Consider the following 16,625-nt stretch of genomic DNA (forward strand, 5'->3'; position numbering starts at 1 on the left):
ATATAAGAATGCAAGAAATAACAAGATAGCACTGGTTTCTATGGTGCCAGTCACCCCCCACACCTCACGGTGTTCCCTCAGCCTACGGCTGCCCACAAGACTCTCCAAAATATTCCCCTTTTTTTCTCTCTTCCCTCATTCCCTCTATTTATTATCTCAAATAACCCTAACTAACCCTCATTCCACATGGCCTCATCCCTAGGGTAACCCTAACTAACCCTCATTCCACATGGCCTCATCCCTAGGGTAACCCTAACTAACCCTCATTCCACATGGCCTCATCCCTAGGGTCCTAACACTACCGACCCCTCGAAAATCACCTTGTCCCCAAGGTGATGGAATTGTTGAAGTTTAGTCGTATGATGGTGCCGCATAACCGTAGTAATTCAATATCGTCCTCCTAGGCTGAATAACACACCCATTGCTCAAAATCAGACTTGGAGCGAAGCGCTTGGTCTGGAATTTTTTTTTTCCTTCGCCATAATGGAGCATTGCATCTCCCCTTCAGTCGCTGCAGCCCCATAGTTGCCACCTCCCTTTCCATTTTGCAGTCCAGAGGTTGAAGACGATGGATTTTCCTCTTCTTGGCTCGGTCGAACTGCTTGTTTGGTGAATTTTTGGTTTGAACTGAGCCTTGGGTTGAACCTTGGTCTGTTTGAGTTAATTGGGCCCAAATTAAAAATCAGAAAAAGTGGACTTTGGGGTAACGAAACGGGCCAGGCCCATGATAGATGTGTTAAATGGGTGGGGTCCAAATACAAACTATGGCTTATGATAAATGGGTGGGACGTTGGTTTGATGGGCTGGATTGGGCTGTGGGTCTTGAAAATGAAATGGATTAAGAAATATGGGTTAATAAAATGTGATGCGCTTGGGGTTAAAGAGATAGGTTGGGCCCAAGGAGGTTTCTTTGGGAACCAAGCGGCTCAATCTTTATATTTGGTTTGTTTGGGCCCTATGTGGGAGGATAAGTGTACTTGAGTTGGGCCCAATTTAGAAGAACCTAGGCTCTTAAGGGGTGAAACCAACCCAAAACCCGGTCTGGGGTGAACCAAACCAACCCTAAAAACCCTCCAACTCCACCATCGTCTTCCCCAAATTTTGGGGATAGAAACTTCAGTCGCCGTTTGCAGCTTTCCAGTGAGTTTTGCTGGAGTCCTTCGATCCTTCTTCTTCTTCGAATCATCGGCATGATTTCTCTACTTCTCAACTTTGGGCTGGTAGGCATCGATACCTGAACTTCTCTCTCTCTTCTCTCTTCTCCGTGCTCGGCGAGACACATCCCAACCGGCTGCAACTTCCACCGCTTTATCTATTGATTTTACAAAGTGGTTTTGCGATTCTTCCTCTCCAAGAACCAATACAGATTTGATAGGAGGACTCGTTGCAACCTTCCCGTTACCGAAATCGTTAACCAATGCCTTCTTGAAGTTTGTCCAGCTAAATTCCATCAAGTCCTTGCCATAGATCCAGTCGAGTGCCTCTCCTTCCAAATGTTGGATCGCCACTCCTAGCCACTGCTCTTCCTCGATTTGGTTCTCCTAGCAAAACAACATAATTTCTAGAATCCATCTCTGACTTTCTCCTTTGCTAGAAAATGAAGGCAGTGCCATTAACTCCCTGGGATCGTGAATGCTCTGATGCCAATTGATAAAACCCTAATAATATTTCCCAAAAATTCATATAAGAATGCAAGAAATAACAAGATAACACTGGTTTCTATGGTGCCAGTCACCCCCCACACCTCGTGGTGTTCCCTCAGCCTACGGCTGCCCACAAGACTCTCCAAAATATTCCCCTTTTTTCTCTCTTCCCTCTTTCCCTCTATTTATTATCCAAATAACCCTAACTAACCCTCATTCCACATGGCCTCATCCCTAGGGTAACCCTTACTAACCCTCATTCCACATGGCCTCATCCCTAGGGTCCTAACATGCTGCAATGAGAGGAATAGGATTTGGGACTCGCCTTTCAATTTAAAGCAGGAAATGACACTTTTACCCTAAATTATGGGTACTTTAGAGCATCTTCTCTTTAATTTCCCCAAAAGTGATCAAGAATAGTTTTTGGCTAGAATCCCTAATAAGGTTTTGATTATATTATTATCTCTCTGTTATTTTTATGAGGTATAATTCGAAATAGGGTCTGTAGATCCAATCAAACAACTGCTTGTTTTCATTTGGTAGTCTCTATATTCTTAAGTTCCTTTTTCATAAAGCTTTAGCTAAGCTAATATATGCCATTTCATTGAATATAAGAAAAGTAGGAAAAAAAGGGGGGGGGGATTGGGGAAGGTAGTTATAGTTCTTTAATTTGGTCTTCATTGTTGTGTTCATCCAACCTTCAATTGATCTCTCACTGGTTTCCGGGGTTTGGGGAACTCTTGCATTACACCTACCCCCCCCCCCCCAAAAAAAAAAAAAAATAATAATAATAATGTAATAAATATTTAAAAATTCTTGGAACTGGCCAAGATAGATTTATATAATTCCATGATTTGAGCTTAATATTATCTGAGCATACAATAGGAAAACTGTTAGAGTTGTTATTTTCTTATTTATTTCTCCTGCAAGATGGTCTGTCCTGCTAGCAGGATTGGATTGCAAAACTTGTATCCTGTTCATGCTCAAGGTGGATTTGCTGAGTTTATTTAGAATCTTTTGCAAATGATTGTAGCTATTGTGTTTGTCCTGTTTAAATTTTACAAATAATGTATAGATTTTTTTCAGTGGTTTTTGGGATTATGTTAATTATTATCTTTCTTTATGAAAGACTGAATTTTTTAAAATTTTTATATTATGGTTTAAGTGCTTGCATCTAATAATGATATACTTAGTACTTACTATATTTGTTGACTTCTGGCACATGTTTTTGTCTTCCTAACTTTTAGTTTTCTCCACTATTTTCATTTGGTCTTAGTCAGTTTTATTGATTCTTACGTGTTGTCAAATGTATTATCCTTCAAATGTTTTTGTCTGCACTTAAAGGTCTTGGTTGGGCTTTTCTTATTTTCTTTTCAATTGTGTTTTGTGTTTGTAGTTTTGTATTAAGAGTTCTACCTTGTAACATTCTGGTTCAATTTCTTTCCAGCTTCTGCTTTTCTTAGGGTATTTGGATGATTCATTAAGAAGTGTCAGTGTAATTTTATCATAGTAGCACAATGGAAAGTATCTTTGGTCAAGAACTTGATCTAGAAGAGAGTGACAGAGGTTTGGAACCTGAAACCTTTGATCAGGAAACAACAGAAGATGACCTCTCCAAGGATTTGGAGGTGTGCCCAGATGAAAATAGCAAGATGATGGAACAATCTATTGTAGCATTGCCAAACAATTCTGATGTTATAGAACCATATGTTGGCATGGAGTTCAAATCAAGAGATGAGGCCAGGGAATTTTATGTTGCATATGGAAGGCGTACAGGTTTCACCGTGCGCATTCATCATAATCGGCGTTCACGTCTAAATAATGAAGTCATTGGTCAAGATTTTGTTTGCTCAAAAGAAGGCTTTCGTGCCAAGAAGTACGTATACAGAAAGGACAGGGTTCTTCCTCCACCACCGGTTACTAGAGAAGGATGTAATGCAATGTTAAGGCTAGCCCTAAGGGATGGAGACAAGTGGATAGTCACAAAATTTGTAAAGGAGCATAGCCACAAGCTAATGAGCCCTAGTAAGGTGCCATGGCGGCGATCAGAAAGGATTCTAATCAGTGAGGTATGTTTCTGATTGATTGATCAACAGGATTCTTATACATCAATGCATTCCCCTTTAATTTTTTGAAACATCAGTTCACCGATAGGTGATGATATACATGGGTAAAATGCTGAGGTCAATCAAATGAAAGAAAGAGCACATTGTTCTATATTGTTTCTTATTAGTTGTAAAGTCAGGAAATTTGAAGTAAACAGTTCATTATCCATATGCCATCAACCACCCCCTCCCCTTGGGGTGGTAAATTTGCTTCAAATTGCATGCCTTGACCACAGATGAGATAATACAGTAGGCATCAACTGATTAAAGATATTGTAAATTTTTTATTTTACATCTGTAATTATCTACCCACCAAAGGATATTACAGTAGGCATCAACTGATTAAAGATATTGTGAATTTTTTATTTAACATCTGTAATTATCTACCCACCAAAGGATCTATGGTAACTACTAATAATATTACATTTTTCTCTCTGAACCTTGAAATACGATTAGGTGTATAACGGTAAGAACCTGAAATCTGTACCTGGGCAGGAAGAAAAGCAAGGAGAGGACGTTGCCCATGCATCCAGTGAGCAGCAGAATACCTCAAAACATGAATGAGATGTACATAATGATATGAAAATCAAGAATTATAATTGAGAACTGAATTGACACCTAAATACTATGCATAAGTGTACTTCACACTCAAGACAGAAATCAGAAACAACTTTACCAAATGCCCCTATAGAACTGACACAACTTATGTCTCCCCCTCAAGCTGGATCGTAGTATCATCCATTCTCAGCTGGAACAACAGAGCCTTGTTAACCATATCTTCATGTTGATTGTTGGAGTTGACAAAGAAAAAGGAAATCAACTTCTTCATTGCAGCATCCTTACTGACTCCTGTTCTTGCTAGGGTTGTATGCCTTTTTGGAGCCTTCTCAAATCCAAACCATTGGGACCTCTCAGCAGGTTCCAACCAAGGACACAGATCCCAAAAGCGCCATAGTTTTCCTCGTGAAAGTGACCTCTATAGTCTGGGAACACATTACATATTTTTGAACAAAATGACAGTTCACTTCAATACATTGCATCTTCCCATGAAAAACAGGGTTACTAGCAAATTGGCAATATGATAGCTGCCCGGTTGTCACCATAGTTCAAGATCTTGTCTCGTCTTGTCTCGGTATCTTAACTCTACAGAGATGACTGAGTTGCTGAGATTGTGGCTGAAACCTGGTACAATATTGGCCAGATTTTGGTGGACTCTAGCCATATTTTGGATCTGAATCTTCTTGGGAGCCTATTTTGAAGCCTATAAATACATATCCATGATTAGTTTGGTTGAAAAACAACCATTAATGGTCTTTTGGATTTGCACTCTTGCTTGCTTGTATCTGGTCAAATCTGAATGTTCTTTTCTCATACATCTAAATATGCTTGAAGTATAAATTCACATTCGTTAGGTTATATCATCACATTTAAATGATCATATTGCAAAAATAGTTACCTAAATAGTTGTCTTGTATTCAACCTTAGTTGGCAGCATGCTGTTGAATCCCTGTGCATAGTTACACATTAATACATTGGTTAAGTACTCAAGAGCTTAAATAATAAGCAATTTAAAGTTCTACACACGCAATGAAGTGAATCATGGTTACATATTATCAAATTCATGATAATTAAGTACATATTTTTCGAGAGCATCATTACATCGTATTCTCCTAAAGCCTCAATAAACTATTTAATACTTTGTAAAAGTTTAATGGAACTTATGCACATTGTTCTTTTGAGTAACTGTAGTAGCTTGTGGATGGCCAGTTTTGAAGAATCTGTGATCCATTGTGATAAGTCATATGATACCATTGGTAGCGTGTATGGCTGGTGGGTTGGGTAGGAGAAGATGTTGTCCACAAAACTTGATTCAGACATCTCATTGAGTGGGAGTCACACTTAAATTTCACACTTAAATTTTCGAGGTTCCCGAGATTTCAACCGAAATTTTTAAAATTTTCTGAGTTTTCAACCAAAATTTCAGACTGAAATACCAGTCAAGTTTTGGTCCATTTTTATTGACCCATCATCTTGTCTCGGTGAGGTTGAAATTACCAAAATCTCCTCAAAATCTGCCAAAATTTCGTTAGATTTCGCAAGATCTAATACCATGGTTGTTAAGAACATGTCCATAGGTTTGTTAATCAGGAAATCAAGCTCTTGAAAAATGATTTTAAGGCACATTAACTCAGTTGCCGTGTTAGCCACTGCTTTATATTCAGCATCAGTGCTGCTGCTTTGATTTGCTTTATACTCATAAAAGAGTATAATAGCATTAGTTGAACTGTGATCACCATCATCATCAGAATAACTGATGCAGATACAGCATCAAATTGTGCCATTTTTCTCTGGAATCAGCATTTAAGAATCAACGTATGGTTATATATTACACATTGTAATTGACCGAATTATTGGACCTGAAACATGATACATGAGTTGACACTTGACAGTTAATCTTAATTTTGTTTTAGTATTCATGTGACCAGTTAAAAATCACATGTACCCAGTTGGAATTAGTTGGCAAATTTGAGTTAATGCTAGATAGGTCTTTTTTTATTTTAATTAGCTATAGTATTTTTCCTTTTTAAGGTCAGGATTAGTGTATTCCAAGTCTGAATGAGACCTTAGTCTATAGGCTGATTAGCCCCTACTAATAACCCATCATGGGAGGAATAGAACAGACTTGACTATTGATTACTATTTGCTGATTGCAAGGAGCTTTCGCTGCCATTGTTATTGCTCTGTTGTGGGAACCTAATCTGGTGTCGAGTTTTCCTTGCTGTGTAATATCCAAAGGGGCCATTCTACGTGCATCTACCACATGCCATCTTGTATCAGATACATCTACAGTGCAAATGTACAAGCAAACCATGAAGGCATACATGCCACAGGATACATGGTTCATTAATGTACCCATATCCACTATGTGGTGCAGTTTCGGCACCAAAAAAGACTTATTTTCTTAGAAAGCAACCTAGGTTGATAGGTATATGGGATCTTCGTTGGTTTTGTTCCCCTTGTAGTTGGCTAACTTTATGGTCCTTCATTCTCCCTCTTTCTATTATCACTTTTTTTATTTTCAGGTTTGAAACCAGATCCTCCATTAAAACAGGTTTCTAGCTGTTAATAGCTTTCTCCAACTGCTTTTCCGTTTTTCATTCTCTTAATTTCCAATATCCTTCCCTTGAAGCTAGAAACTCGAATGGACAAACAGGGGTTCTTATATACAAAATACCTAAACTCATTTGGGGTTGTATGTGGTCCTTTTTTCTGTTGAAAAGTCCCAACTTGACATTAAAAAAAAGTCCACTCAACATAGAAACTGGCAGATGCATGCTTCTACCAAATCAACCATATCTCACTCATCCAGACTCGGACCTGATTTTGGCAGTAACAGAGAGAAGACTTGAATATCTATGACATTTGTATGATCTTCCCTTCTCATGTTTTTAGATTCTACCAAATCTAATTGGGGGACACCTGAAAATAGCCATCTTCAGTCATGCATCTTGAGATTCTCCTGGAATCTCCATATGGCTGGTTTTGGTGATTCCGCTTTCCACAACATAGATAAGGCTAGGGGAAAGAGTGGTTGAAGAAGCTGAGATGAGAGAGAGAAGACTCCAGTTTTGGGGTGTGTATGTACATATATATTGAAAATTTTTCTATGACATCAAGCCATTCTTTGTAAGTGTTAAAAAGGATCTGTTGAATGCTGAGTTCATCGGATACATCAGATGCAATTTCACATCCTCTACTCGCTCGACAGACTAGTCTGATGATTTAACATTGGATTTCTCATCTTGATGTTTATCCTGGGTGATTATTGGGACTTGGTCTTCCATTTCTTGAAAGACCATACTGAGTGTCTTGGTCATCAAGACTACTAGCACAATCCTACTGCTCAAGTGACCTCCTGGCCAACTGTTTTGACAGCAATGACAACAGCAACACAATCCAGGCTATGTTTGAAACAAGGTCTCTAAATACAGTATTTCCCACCACTTCTTTTTCTTTTTCCATCCAGGTCCTCATTGGCCTTTGTTTGTCCTGGTCTTGTGAAAGCTAAAAGATTGACCAACTCGAGGCCAGTTGAAGTAAGTGGATACCTGGTGTGTTCTGTGCTTTTGTCTTATTGGTGGCAGTCATTGTTGTACTCTTTTGTCTTTTTCTTTCAATAAATTCTCTTCTCTATTTGAATAAGGAAGAAGATTAGAAGAAAAAAAAGATGCTAAAAGCCCTGCGTCATAAGGACATCCTTTTCCTCCTTTGTTATGATGCTTTGGGGCTGTCTTATTAATTGTTATCATGACCTGCCCCCATTTACTAGGGCAGCAGTCTGTTTATGTATTTCTGATCTTATTATGAAAAGAAAACAACCTCTTGCAATTAGAGAACAACTCTTCTAATTGCAGGATTCCCTTCTTAGCAGTAATCTTACTTCTCTTTTCTGTATTTTAGTTTGTCCCTGGTTTGGTTACAAATCTATGTTCTAAAAAACAAAAAACAGAGAGATATTAAAAAAATATCGACGGAGAAGAACCAGAGGCTATGCTCTCAAAAAAGAGGGGTAATGAAGAAACAAGTCTTTGCAACAGTAGTCCATATTGGACCAAAAATTCAGTACAGGTAAGACCGAGGGTGATTTAAACAGGGAACAACACTGTCCAACAGAAAAGAACGGCTGGTGCTGGACAGAATGATGCAGTTCCAGCACCAAATTGGGGCACTTCATTCAAAGGTTTACTTGGTGATAGGCCTAAAACATGAGTATCAAGGTTGAACACGAAATTTAGTCTATTTAATTAACTTATTTGCACTTTGGTTTATTTTAGAGATTACTTGACCACTTAGAAGTCAGATGACTTTATTTGCTTGTAATTATGGCTAGAGTTACTTCTCCACACATGGGAGAGTTATACTTCGTTTTGTGGTAGTTTCTGACTCTGCTAAAATATAGGTAAGTAGTTTTTTCTGTTCCTTATTGGAATTGACTTTGTAATTGGTTGATTAAAGCCTTTATTTAATACCATAGCTGTGGGAGAATGAATATAGATTCGAATTCCAAAATTGTTGCTCTTTGGGAAGTTCATGCATTTTATTGCTTATGCTTGTTAAAAAGTGCAAGCTGCTGCCACCACTTTCTCCTTTGTGATATATTGGCTGGTGAGTTATATCTAGGATGAAGCTTGGTGAGTCACATCCAGATTGCATGCTCCTTAGTGAGTTGCTGGTTGGAGCTTTGGTGAGGTCCCTACCTCTGTCAAAGTTTGCTACCATTGAAGAACACCAACAACAGCAGGTTCAATAGAATGATCAATACCCTTTCCCCTTTTCTCTCTCTTCCCCCCCCCTGCATATTTGCATTTTCTGGTTTACCCGTTAACTTTTAACAGATTACCCCCTGGGGTTTCTTAATCCATTGATCCAGAAGGCTCCATCTTCCACCTCCAATAAACCCTAGACTCCCCTTTCCACTGGAATTCAAAGTATCAGATCTGAATTGAATCTCAAATTGCAGCACCTCCATACATCAGACTGCTTCAACAGTTGCCTACATTCCATTACCTTGCAGTCCTGTCCTTTCACTAAAACCCCATCTTTCAACCAAAGCCCTCAACTGCCTGCAACTACCCAATGCCTGCAACCTTCAATTCCTATCAGTCTTAACCTTCAAAATCCATTCTATTTTGGTGGACAGCAACTTCATCACAGCCTTTGATCCAAAGTCCTGACCTGAACTCCCATTGTAATCTATCAATTAGCTATCTATATTTCTTCTCAACTTTTTCAGGGATTGAGTTTCAGCCATCAGTTAGGATCCAACCATGGATTGTATCCTTCCCCTGGCCCCGTTTACTCCTAAATCAAGTCACGATGTTGCTGATTCAGTTTGAAGATCCTAATCTTCGATCTTGGTTCTATTGAGGATACATCTCAGAGACATGCTTAATTCTTAATTCCATTTCCTTGTAGCAGGGATCTCTTTATGAAATACGTAGCTTTTGTCTCTCCTACCAATTCTGTTGGGTCGAGTTCCAGATTTCTGTTTTGAAGCGACAGTCACAACTTGTAGCAGGACTAGGAGCTCCATCTGTTGTTAACGAGATGATAGTTTTGAAACAACCCCCCTCCCTGGGGGAAATAAGAGTCAATACAAGTTGAAGTAAAAATCATAGTTGTCATGGCGACGAGGCGGTTTAGGCTAGTTGAGGCGATAAGGCAATGAGGCGCCCTCCGAGGCAGTTGAGGCATTTTAAGTGAAATTCTTAGCGTATATCTCATACACCCTAATTCATTATAAATCTCTATCATATCTTATATAATGAAAAAAACTAATATTAGCCTACCTCAAGTCATCCAACATACTACAAACCACACATAGTTGGTCCTAAATAAAAGGTCACGGGAAGAAAGGAAGAGAAGAAGTCGCCTGTCGCTAGCCGTTGCTTGCCGGAGTGTCGTCGCAGGAATGGAAGAGAAGAAGAGAGGAAGAGATTAGGAATTAGAGTGAGAGTGAGAGTGTGAGACTCGAGTCAAGAACTTATTCTCTTTCGATTTTGTTTGTTTTTATTTTATTTTAACATTTGATCACATGTAGCATCATTATAAATATGCATATAGTTTAAACAATAGATACTTTACAATCAGAATCTAATAAGTAATTCAATATATGCCTTTGATTTGGCATCTTTCATGTGATTTAAAAAGAAAAAAAAGAATAAAAGCGGTCGCCTTATTGCTTGAAAATATGGCAATGCCGATTTGAGGCGCCTGGACGCCTTAACAACTATGGTAAAAATTTCATTCACGAGTTTAAAGTAATATACATAATTCAATTACGGCTATGAAGTTTCAGTTGTAGTTGAAGTAAAAATTTTCATTTTTAGGTCAATAAAAGAGATCCAGAACCAGAAGAGGGCATGATGACTGTACAAGAATTTGCATTGGTAATGTCATCTTTCCTTTCCACTCTTGCAACTGTTTCTTGACTTCTGAGTTTGGAAGGTCTTCTTATCTGTTGCTTCTAAATTACATCAAGTGGAACTGTGACTTGGTAAATAAACTTCTAAAAATCCTTTAAAGAATTGGGTTGTTTAAATTTTTTTTGGACCAATGCATTTAATGGACATCATAGCACATGCCTGAATTGCCCTCTCTAAGTTATGAGTCCTAACCTATTGCTACTAGTCATATGTTTTTGAATGCATTTGTTTCATATTCTATCCTTGTTGTACTGCTCATCCATGTCGACATCCTTACCGTGCACTTTTATGTTATTTTTTCTTTTTTGTCAAACATTCAGCTCCATGAGACATGAAAGTTTATACAACTTCCTGTAATGTTAATGCTGTACATTGGTCACACCTGACTAGTAGCTATTCTCCATTTTTATTCATGCTGCATTGGTTCCATATAAAACATTTTGTTCAATCTTTTCCATGCCATATATTCCGGTGAGAGGTCTCAGTCAATCTTCCTATTTGGTTATACAACTTCATTTATATTCCATGTTGTTTTTAATTTCTTTCAGCATGACTGTCTTAAACCCTTCTATTTGTTTCTCCATAGTTTTCTTATTGGCTCATTTTCCCTTCTAGTCTTTATGATGCAGTATCTAAGCCCCCTTCTAGTCCAAGAACAAGTCCAAGACCAAGTGGAGGGCCAAAGAAGCCCCCAAGGGTTGCTGCCCAGCAACTTTGTTTCAGTTTTAATTGCATTCTTTAGTGTACTCGATAGGTCAGTTGCAGAATTGTTAATTCTGCCCATGTGAGGGGTATGTATGGTATGTAGTTTTTCTTTTCAAAAAATATGTGGTTATTACTTAAAGTCAGTCCTTGTACAGGGTGGATTATAAGACCTAGTAGTATGAGAATTTAGCTAGAGTAAGGCTGGGAATTTAGTCCAATTAGAAAACCTAGCCCCTAGTATGTAGTTATGTACAAATAGGCCCTTCCACTGTATTGGGAGAGATCGATTTTGAGTGAACGAAAATAAGCTTCCCTCGGGGTGCAATATGTGTTTTTATTCTGGTTCTCTCAATTGATTTGAAGATCTGACTTGGGTATTTCTCTTTCTAGCCGGTTAATTGACTCTGGGCTGGGAGTGAAAGCAAACCATGCTTGGGGGATAGGAGTTTTGGTTCTGTCAATTAGTTTGAAGACCTAGGAAAGTTCCTAAGTGAGATCAAGCTTAGACCCTTGACAAGGGCTGTTTAGGACAGCCTTCGACCTCCAGCTTCTGGCGAATTGTAGCTTCAACAAGGCTCCATTCAAGGTCCTATCCAGGTAGTACTGGAGTCTGGAGGCCCTCTTCACCCCCATTTTGCCCTCTTTAATCTGCTCTTTGAAACCCTAAATTCTGGTTTGAGTATGCTCTCTCCCACCAAGACTCTAATTCTCCTAGCCATAGGCCTGTCCCATATCCCAACTACCTGTCCACCTTCCCAGATCAGCCATTCTTGTTGTTATCACTCAATTTCCCTCCAAAATCAAGAAACCTAATATCTCTCTATTGACTGATCCAAACCCATTGAATCTTGAAGAGATTTTCCTAGGTAATAAGATCCAAAGTCAATCCAAGTTACGCCCAACTCCCCCAAGTCCTCATCACGTATCTCAAGATCTACCCCATCGCAACCAAATTCCCATCGCACCAAGCTTAACCACCATTATCCCAATAACCAGACCGAACCCAATCAACTTAACCAAGGAAATTAGGTTATTAAAGGTCAACTTTTCAAACCCAATTGAGGAATCACCTCAAGAAGCAACCCATACACCATAGTACAATACCCGAAATCCAGGGTTTTGGCCTGGAATCTTAGTCTAGGCCTAGAGATCTTGGAAGATTCAGCTCTTTTCAAGTTTGGCTGCATGATTTTTAAACTCTTTATTGGCGAATACAATTGATGCAGAAACACAGCCTTTGGTCGACCAAAAGTCAATCCAAACTTCACCCAATTCCCCTAAGTTTTCATCTCATATTTCAAGATCTACCCCCGTCTCAAGTCTCAACCAAATACCCATCATTCCACCACTATCCTGATGACCAGACCAAACCCAATTAACTTAACCAAGGGAGTTAGAGGTCAATTATTCAAACCCAATTGGGAATCACTTCAAGAAGCAACCCATACACCGTACCCAAAATCTAGGGTTTGGCCCAGAATCTAAGTCTAGCCCTAGATATCTTGGAAGAATCAGCTCTATTTAACTGCCTTACTGGAAGGCTGCATCACATTTAAACTCTTTATTGGCCAAAACCTCATGCAGAAACACAGCCTTGGGTTGACGCAAACCCAACTGGTTTTAGCTTCAGACATGGGTCCAGTAGGATTTTAGGAAATATAATATTTGGGGGAATAATGTCTTTATAATTATGAGCTTTTCACATGCACCCCCTTGAAAAACACTCTAAACACAAGGGACTCCCTCAAATTCATACCTTACATTTAGGCCCTCCAAAATGCATGCTGTTAAAACTTTCAGTTAAAGGTCATATACCCTTAACTTTTTATGGGTTTTTTTTTTTTTAGTTGTACATGCTCCCCTAAAAAAAGTGCCAAATCATGGCACCTGTTAAGAAAACCACACCTTGCATTTAGATCCTTAAAAGCTCTCATTGCTAAGGGTCACTGTGAAATGACCTTTATGCCCTTGCTTGTTATGGGTATAATTGAAGTATCAATTTTTCCTTAAAAGGTAGGGGAAGAAAAAATTAAATTTTGTCCTTTCTCCTTTCTGCCCTTATGCTGGTCTTCTTCTCATTCTCCAGTCAGACAATGTCATGACTCATGAGAAAGGATGTAGAAGAAAAATCCGTCTCCTTACACATTTGCTAAAGGGAAAGGGGAATCCCATATTTGAATGGAACTACACTAAAACTCCATCCTTTCCTGCAACACCCCCCCCCCCCCGGGGTTTTCCATCTCACAATGAAACCTTATGCAGCTGTAGCTGGCAACTCTCCCCTTTTCATCCCTTGGTGAAACTCTACGCCGTGGCTGTTGGTGACCGGAGAAAGAGAAAGAAATAGGATTTAAAAAGAAGAAAAAAAGAACCGCACTAGAACTCTTTGCTATTCTCTCTCTTTTCCATCTCTTGGTGAAACCCTGTCTAGTCATGGCTGTTAGTGACCAAAGTAAGAGAAGAAAGAAAACGAAAAATAAAGTGAAATATTAGTGTTTTCAACTTTTTTGTACTTTGGAAGATCTAAGTGTAAGATATGATTTTTTGAGGTGTTGCCTTAAGTTTAGTGTGTTTTTTGAGGAGGTGCATGGAAAAACTATACTCTAATTTTAGTTATACCCGTAGCAAGTAAGTGTATTTTTGCCAATCAAAATACCAAGTCAAGGTGAAATTTCCGTTAACTGAAACTTTGACAGTATGAGTTTTTGAGGATGTAGGTTATGATTTTTTGAAGTGATGGCTCATGTTTAGTGTGCTTTTCGAGGGTCCATTCAAAAATTTCTTTATTTTAGAAGTAAGATTTGTAGGATATTTAGTTTCTCATTGCTGTGAGTTTCCTGGTTTGAATTACTTTCTTGATTAGAGAGTTGGTCTTAATTAGGAGTCTCCTGTTTTTCTATGTATATGATATATGATATAATCCTGTTAAAGACAGATTGGACATAATTTTATGTTTGTGAGAGCCTGTATGGTTGGTGTGCACATGTGCACTTTCTTCTCCTTCACTCCTCGTTTGTGATTTCCCTTTGCCTTTCTTCCTATTCCTCTGTCCTTTTGTGAAAGGTCGCCGTAGCAACCCTATTCCAAACGCATGGATGAAATGGGCACCCTAGCAACCCTATTCCTAAGGCATGCATTAAACATTTGATCTGCAAATGGAAAGAAACATGAGAACTTCGTCTTAGATGGTATGAGATGACATAGACCACTAAGCATTTGAGTTTATGCTTAATTGAAACAGTTGAATCATTACTTTGCGCACTGTTGCATAGACCTGAGGATGGGAGTTAGAATCCAACATGTGTTGGGAACTTTTGATGCATAAGGTTCATATATTCACTATTAAGCAATTTGTATTGTTAATTGTATCACCTGAGGTATGAGGTCAATTATAGCTGTACTACATTTAAGTTGTTGCGACATAGAAACTTCCATTGTCGGATTAGATAATTGGTACAATACCTCTTCCAGCTTCTCAATAAGTGCTACATAAGTACAATTCCAAGTATTCAAGGAGTTCAATTTTTGGTCTGAGATTTTAATAGCCAGTACCTTCCAAATTGTATAATGATGTCTCTCACTAAATACAATTACATTTTCTAAAATTTATTGTAGGTAACAAATGTTGATTCCCTTACCCTTTTTTTGTTCTAATGTTGCAGGATGAGAAGGATAAAAAAATTAGAGAACTGACACTTGAGCTGTATAATGAGAAACGGCGATGTCAACGCCGGTGTGCAGCATATCAGGAACGGCTTAATCTGATCTTGAAAGATGTTGAAAACCACACCCAACACCTATCAAGAAGAGTTCAAGACATTGTTCAAAACATAAAAGAAATAGAAGATGAGGAATTAGCAGATTCCGGTCAAAGATGAACTCTTGTGCCACTTTTTTTATCCCTTTGAAGGGTCTAGGACACTGTACACCTATTCCTGTTTCCTAGAGTCAAAGATTTTTACATCATTGATTTTGTCTAGGTTTTATTGTGACTCATCTTATGTACATATCAAGGCTAGTAAAACATTAATTATAGTCCAATAAAGTAACCATATTGGTGTAATGTCCAAATATACGCTCTAGGTAGTATAGGTTGGAATTGTCTGTCCCTGCTCTCTGTAGTTAAGTAAAATAAATTTGCAGCACAATAGTAATCGATGGGTAGTTTTCTGGTGAACTTTTCTAGTGAAGTAAAAGTTGTTTCTGAGGTTTCTAAAACCTTTGTTTGTCTATCAAGGATTTCCTGGGCAATTGGTCTGTGGTGGGAGAATCAACAGCAGTGACCATTGGCAAGCGGGATAAGTATATTTATTTCTGTTCTTTATGGGGTCAGTGCTTTTCAGGGAACTCAGGAAGCAAAACAGAAGCTTAATGGGTAGATAAAATGTAATAGTTTTGTTTTGAAAAAAATATGGATCATATTTATTTCAATGAGTTTGGATCAGCTCCCTATTAAGAGAGAAGAGAGAACAATGTGTTTGTTTGATGGTTTTGAATCACATAGTAGGGGGTGGGGGTTCACCTAGGCCCCTTTTAAAATTTTATATTTGATATTTGTAATCAGTGGGTCCCACCTCTTCTGTGTGTTCAAATTCGTCAGGAGAGCACATGAAGCTAATCCAAACCATTTGAACTCTTGGAGGTTTGATATAAATCAATTTTAATTAAAAAAAATTAATATTTTGCATTTGTCTCTCTTGTGGTATCTAAAAAAAAAAAAAAAAATCAAGAGCACACTATTATTTTTACGACAAAAATATTTTTATGCATTCTTGATTACCTTTATTCAATAGGCAACATATTCAGCTAGAAGATTACTCCAACATCAATTTTTTTTGTAGTTGAAGAAGTATTTTTTTTAATAGATAAATTAGCTTCATTTTAAACCTTTCACAATGGTGATATAATTCATTAGTTATGCTTTTTGTATGATTACGAAAATTTCTATTCTAAGAATGAAAAGTTCCCCTCCCTTCTACAAGTTGCAATCAAAGAAATTCTTAATGGTAGGTCATTGTTTCATAATTTCTTGGTTTGTAAATCGAAGACCAAATTGTGATGCATTCTTGACCCACTTTAAATTTCTTTTCTTTATTGTTCAACATTTATGAACCATACTGTCATGATCACGTTGTGAAGAGTACTCATTCATTTTTTATTGTCATGTCTTATTTAAAGTTCATCAA

General features: G+C 38.1%; 1 protein-coding gene across 4 annotated transcripts in view; it reads left to right on the top strand.

Moving 5' to 3' along the window:
* The window catches only part of LOC148999768 (protein FAR1-RELATED SEQUENCE 8-like), a 31,299-nt gene extending 15,338 nt beyond the window's left edge, over positions 1-15,961 (top strand). For 3 of the 4 annotated variants that reach the window (XM_089141052.1, XM_089141050.1, XM_089141051.1), the window contains 3 exons: positions 3,091-3,712; positions 10,639-10,698; positions 15,102-15,961. In XM_089141052.1, coding sequence (XP_088997178.1) covers positions 3,161-3,712; positions 10,639-10,698; positions 15,102-15,317 — 828 coding nt within the window. In that variant the 5' untranslated portion in view covers positions 3,091-3,160 and the 3' untranslated portion in view covers positions 15,318-15,961. The remainder of the gene's footprint in view (positions 1-3,090; positions 3,713-10,638; positions 10,699-15,101) is intronic. The other variant, XM_089141053.1, reaches the window with a different exon arrangement.
* Positions 15,962-16,625: the final 664 nt, after the last annotated feature.

The sequence above is a fragment of the Hakea prostrata genome, chromosome 11 (assembly GCF_041222555.1).
Source record: "Hakea prostrata isolate BN-2017 chromosome 11, UWA_Hpros_2, whole genome shotgun sequence".
NCBI classification, from domain to species: domain Eukaryota; kingdom Viridiplantae; phylum Streptophyta; class Magnoliopsida; order Proteales; family Proteaceae; genus Hakea; species Hakea prostrata.